The sequence below is a fragment of the Cibotium barometz genome, chromosome 64 (genome assembly GCF_041138505.1).
Source record: "Cibotium barometz isolate CiBa-2024 chromosome 64, ASM4113850v1, whole genome shotgun sequence".
Taxonomy (NCBI): Eukaryota; Viridiplantae; Streptophyta; class Polypodiopsida; order Cyatheales; family Cibotiaceae; genus Cibotium; species Cibotium barometz.
The window spans coordinates 16916815-16922127 of NC_141109.1; the positions used below are offsets into that span (position 1 = coordinate 16916815).

General features: G+C 44.5%; 1 protein-coding gene across 1 annotated transcript; it reads left to right on the forward strand.

Moving 5' to 3' along the window:
* The first annotated feature begins 2761 nt into the window (after positions 1–2761).
* Positions 2762–5105, forward strand: LOC147603386 (polyphenol oxidase I, chloroplastic-like). Its single transcript, XM_086796725.1, has 2 exons — positions 2762–3777; positions 4004–5105. Exons 1-2 carry the CDS (start codon positions 2783–2785, stop codon positions 4869–4871), a joined length of 1863 nt encoding a protein of 620 aa, XP_086652851.1. The 5' UTR covers positions 2762–2782; the 3' UTR covers positions 4872–5105.
* Positions 5106–5313: the final 208 nt, after the last annotated feature.

Below are 5313 nucleotides of genomic sequence, written 5' to 3' on the forward strand. Positions count from 1 at the left end.
ATATTCAAAATCAGATTCTGGTCCTTAGAAGTCAAAAGCAGCCTTGATTGGTAGTTGCTTCACTTCTGGTTGCATTTACAGCCTCTGAAACAAGGCGCAGAGAGGTTCCTGAGAACGGTCAGTATGGAGTATGGTCCGTGGAGTTAGGATGGTTTCTATAGGGCTCGGGAGTCGGTTAGTGCCATTGGTTTCACATCTGTGGATGGTTTTCCATCGTTTTCAACCTGTGGCCAACAGGATCGACAGAAACGCTCGTTGATTTCTAGGTAGAATTCTTTTGCATGCAACCCAATGAGACATTTTTGGGCTTTGCATAAACTGAGCAAGTGAGTTTACAGCAAAACAAATATCAAGGAAAGAGCCACTCACCCACCACCAGTACCACGGGTGGCCACCCCACGAGAACAGGCCCAGCGATGTTCTAATATTTAAAACTCTATATTATATAATAAAAACCTAAGGGAGAGTGGTATTCGTGCTCCTGGTGGTGGTGTGTTAACTGATCGTCCTAATGGCCTGGGTTATGCTTGGATGTGGGAGTGCTACTGTGAATTTTCACATGGTATCAGAGCTCGGGCTTGTGGTCTTAGCACTGCTATTTTCAGGTGGCTCTAATGGAGGAGGTGTGGAGGTAATTCGAGCATGAAATGATTGGAAGATATGTTAGATTAATATCCCATTGAAGAAACATAGGAAGTCGAAGAGCCATATATAAGCTAGAGTTATACCCCCGATTGGTATTTTTGGAGGGAAGCACACTAGGAGGTGGGAGCGCGATGGGGGCTTTGCTGCAGTGCCGAAGGGGGGGTGGTGTTCATGCTCATAGTGGGGTCATCACCTGGTAGTGCATTGCCTAGTGGTCGTAATAGCCTAGGTTGTCCTTGGATGTAGCGACGCTACTAATTCCCATAGGGTCACCCGAGACCTCTTCAGCTTTATAGTTTAAAAGATACCTTTGAAAAATCGACACTCATATCAAATTAGAAAAAAACTTGAGTGTAATATTATAAACACTTGAAACACAATATCATAAGTTAATAAATCTAACTCACTACTAAAGTAATATTACCTAGGATTTTTAATTAAGTCCATTATGTATCAATACGAGTCTCCTATAGTTCACTGGTCCCTAGAAGGTTGTCCATTATGTATTAATACTAGTTTTCTATAGTTCCCTAGAAGGTTTTTCTTCAAGAGTTTATTATGTACAAGCATGGTGTGATGAGGTGAGACTTTCCATGAGTTCTCATTGGAATGTAAAAGCACTTGAATATAATGGTTTGCAATAGCACTCTATTTCTTCTTGAAGTCTTCAGATAACTTGTTGTCAAGCAAACCGACCATTTTTTATGTCGACTAAGTAGAGCCAAGAATGAGCACATGCATTGCATAAAAGTTGTAACTCCTAAAGTGCGAACAACACCCAAGCAAACCGACCATTTTTTATGTCAACTAAATAGAGCCAAGAATGAGCACATGCATTGCATAGAAGTTGTAACTCCTAACGTGCGAACAACACCCAAGCACCTATTGCCTCATTGCAACAGAACTTCTCATGTGAAGTGTGTGGAAGATTTTAAAAAAAGATACCTTATAAGTACACATAGTTTTAAAATGAAATGCTAGCTCCATTTCTAATTAAAGTCAAAGACATTGAAGCCCAAAAAAAATTGCATCTCCTAGAATTCTAAATCTAGAGACCATCCCTTATATTAATTATGCAACATTTTACGTCATGCTCTTGGGGTATAATAAAGGTTGATGTGATGCATGAAGAAAATTTTGCGTTCTTTTCTTACTATAAACATGAGAAGTACAAAGATGTGTTTCATCAACTTATATGTTTAAGCCTACAATGTATCATGGAAAGTTCATAATAGCAAATACTTTGATAGATAATTAAGCATACTAAGATTATAGCAATGACTATTAGCTTGGGCATGCCTTAAAACTTTCATGTGTGCAACATTGAAAACTCCAAGTATTCACCTCTAAGCTTGTTCTGCATGATTTTACAACAACCTACTCTTGTGTATCAAGATGTCGATGCAAAACCATATTTGGTAAGTACTTTTTAGTTCAATATGAGTAAGTGATAAAAGATTACAAGGTGTCCTATTTAGAAGCCCAGAAATTCGGTCCCACCTCTCATTGTCCCACACAAAAGATGATTGATCCCATCTAATATGTTGTCCCAGTTGCTAAATAATAAAGAGCTCTACTAGTGCTATAGGTGGGGGGGGGGGGGGGAGAATTATGGATGCAAATATGAGAAGAGTATGGGGATGCTAGGTTCCCTTTTTTTTTGTTGAGAATTGAACTGTTCCTTTGGTATGTGTAAAAGGATGATTGTTTTACATGTAGATGGATAGCATACTAATATAAATATGACTATATTTCCCCAAAACAAAGATTATAAGGTGTCCATGCAACTAGAACGTGAGTATGTCACACTTTGTACTACGGATATAAGCTTACAAAGGGAATCTAGGCTTTTGGATGGCCCGACGTTCAAGAGCGTCACGAGCTTGCAGCTTCAAGAGCTTGCGAGTTATAATGTTTGTACCCTTTCTTATTGGGTCATATCGTGCTATACAACATCTCTACGATGCTATGTAAAGAGAGGCCATAATACATGCCATCATACGACTGGTGCTATGCTTACGTCATGCTCAAATAGATGCTCTCTCTATGTTTTCTTGGCTATCATGGGCACCCAACATCAAGTATGCCTATAAATACTCGAGGGAGGGGCAGCTTGTGTTCTCTGAGATTCGTAGCCATGGCTTCGTTAGCTTCAGCTCACGCATTCACCTTGCATTCATCCAGCCAGTCTCGCCTTTGTGTGGGTGAGTCGCCGTTTCTCAAGGTGCGTTGCCCTTTTAGGGGGGTCCGTGATAGTGCCGGCGTAGGCTCGAGAACGCGTTTAATATGGAGAGCAGAAGGGTATAAGGAATCTGAGGTTGACAAGGGTAGTAGAGTTGATGTGAGAGATGGACGTAGGGAGGATGGATCACTTAATCTGGAGAGACGAGAGTTGCTAGCTGCATCAGTAGCGGGTGTGTCGACGTTGCTGAGTTACCCAGCAGTGGGAGTGCCGGTGACGCCGCCGGATCTCGCGAAATGTGAGCCGGCGACGGTGAGCACAACGAGCGGAACGACCGTGACGTGCTGCTTGCCGGAGTCGGCGAGTGCGCCGAAGGTGTTCACGCCGAGTCCGGGCTCGGTGCTCAAGGTAAGGAAACCGGCGAACAAGGTGGACGCTGCCTATATTGCGAAATACAACAAGGCTTATGAGCTGATGAGAGCGTTGCCGGATACTGATCCGCGCAGCTTCAAGCAGCAGGCCGACGTGCACTGCGCGTTTTGCAATGGGGCGTATCCGTCCCCGCAGAACAGCAGCGCCGAGCTCCAAATACACTTCTCCTACACCTTCTTCCCGTGGCATCGCTACTACCTCTACTTCCACGAGAAGATTCTAGCCAGCCTCATCAATGACCCGTCCTTTGCCCTCCCTTTCTGGAACTGGGACGACCAGAAGTTTGGCGGTAACGTCATGCCTGCACTGTTCACCCAAGCCCAGACCTATCCTGCCCTCTACGACGAGAAGCGCAACCAGAACCACTTGCCCCCCTCCATCAACACCCTCAGCGTCTCCGACACCTCTGCTAACCTCACCGACAGCCAAATCATCGCCGACAATCTCAGTGTCATGTACCAGTCCACCGTCAAACCCACCACCGCCACCCTCTTCATGGGAGCAGCCCCCCTCTTCGGGTGAGCAATCAGCGCCTTGTTAATTAGCCGCTAGACATGAAGTAAACCTACCAATCATAGACTGTAGTAGCCTGGAAACAGTACTCCAGGTGATGCTCGTCGTCTGCTAAAAGTGCAGGACTAGCTGTAGCCGGGGCCTAAACTTAGAATCATGACGGGCTAGTGTAAGTAGCGTGTGGATTCTGATGAACGTATGTATTTTTATAATTTTAGTGTAATTTTCCAGGGATTACAACGATGAAACTTCTGGAGGTACATTGGAGCTATCCCCTCACACGGCCATCCATATATGGAGTGGTGATCCTAGGCAAACCTACGGGGAGGACATGGGCAACTTCTATTCTGCTGGGAGGGACCCCTTGTTCTATAGCCATCATGCAAATGTTGATCGGATGTGGACCGTGTGGGATGCACTGCCGAATCGTCGCAAAGATCTTTACACAGACTCCGACTTCCTCAACTCCTCATTTGTGTTTTACAATGAGAAGTCAGAGCTGGTGCAAGTGTATGTGAAAGACTGCCTGGATACTAAAAAGCAGCTAGGGGTCACTTACGAGGAAGCCCCAGGCGACAAGCTTTGGCTCAAGCTTGAGCCCAAGCCCCTCCTTAAGGTGAAAGGGGTTGTTCCAAAAGGCAAGGACAAGCTTGCTGAAGTGGGGTCTGCTGCCGAAGGTAAAAAAGCTCAAGATCTCACTACCACGCTCTCCTCCCTCGTAACACGCCCTACTAATCTAGCAGAGTATGCTAAATCCAAGGGGCTTAGTGAGTCCGAAGTGGAAGAGGTGCTGGTTCTGCAAGACGTGCAGGTGCCCAAGACCTCAGCAACCCACTTGGCAGTTTTCATTAACCTGCCGGATGCAGACTCTACAACTTCTCTGGATTGTGCTGAGTATGTGGGCTCTTATGCGAATGTGCCCCACATCGGGATGGACATGTCGAAGAGCAGAATCAATGTGAAGTTCAGCATCAGCGACAACATCACGAAGCTTGGCATCGAAGATCAGGAGAAGATAACTGTCACCGTCGTAGTGAAAGTGTCAGCTACCAGCGCCACTCCCGTGACCATAGCAGGTTTTAAGATCGTATATGTTTAGAGCTCGGCCTACCTACAGCGTTGTGCTGTGAATGTCTTGGGAAGAGGCAGTGCTTACGGATCTTGAGTATGCTTTATATTGTACGCTTTTGTTTTCCTTGTGGTCCTCGATTGGTGACATGGTAAGGATATTGCCGGATATTAAACTTGGCTCATGGGCCATGTTGCCGATCACTAAATAATTACAGTATAATTACTCTTTGACACATAGTATATAGATTATGTTTTGAGTGAACGTGGTTTCCTAGCATGCTTCAAAATCCAAATGAGGTTCCCATTCCTTCCACTTGCATGAGTTATTTTGACTAGATTCACATTTTTTTGTAAGGACGAAAATAAAATTAAAAGGGATAAGAAAATGAACAAGAGAATTAATTCAATGCAATTTTAATATAGAGACTATGGTGTGTATAGAATCTTTATCAATACTAGTCCCCCAACCC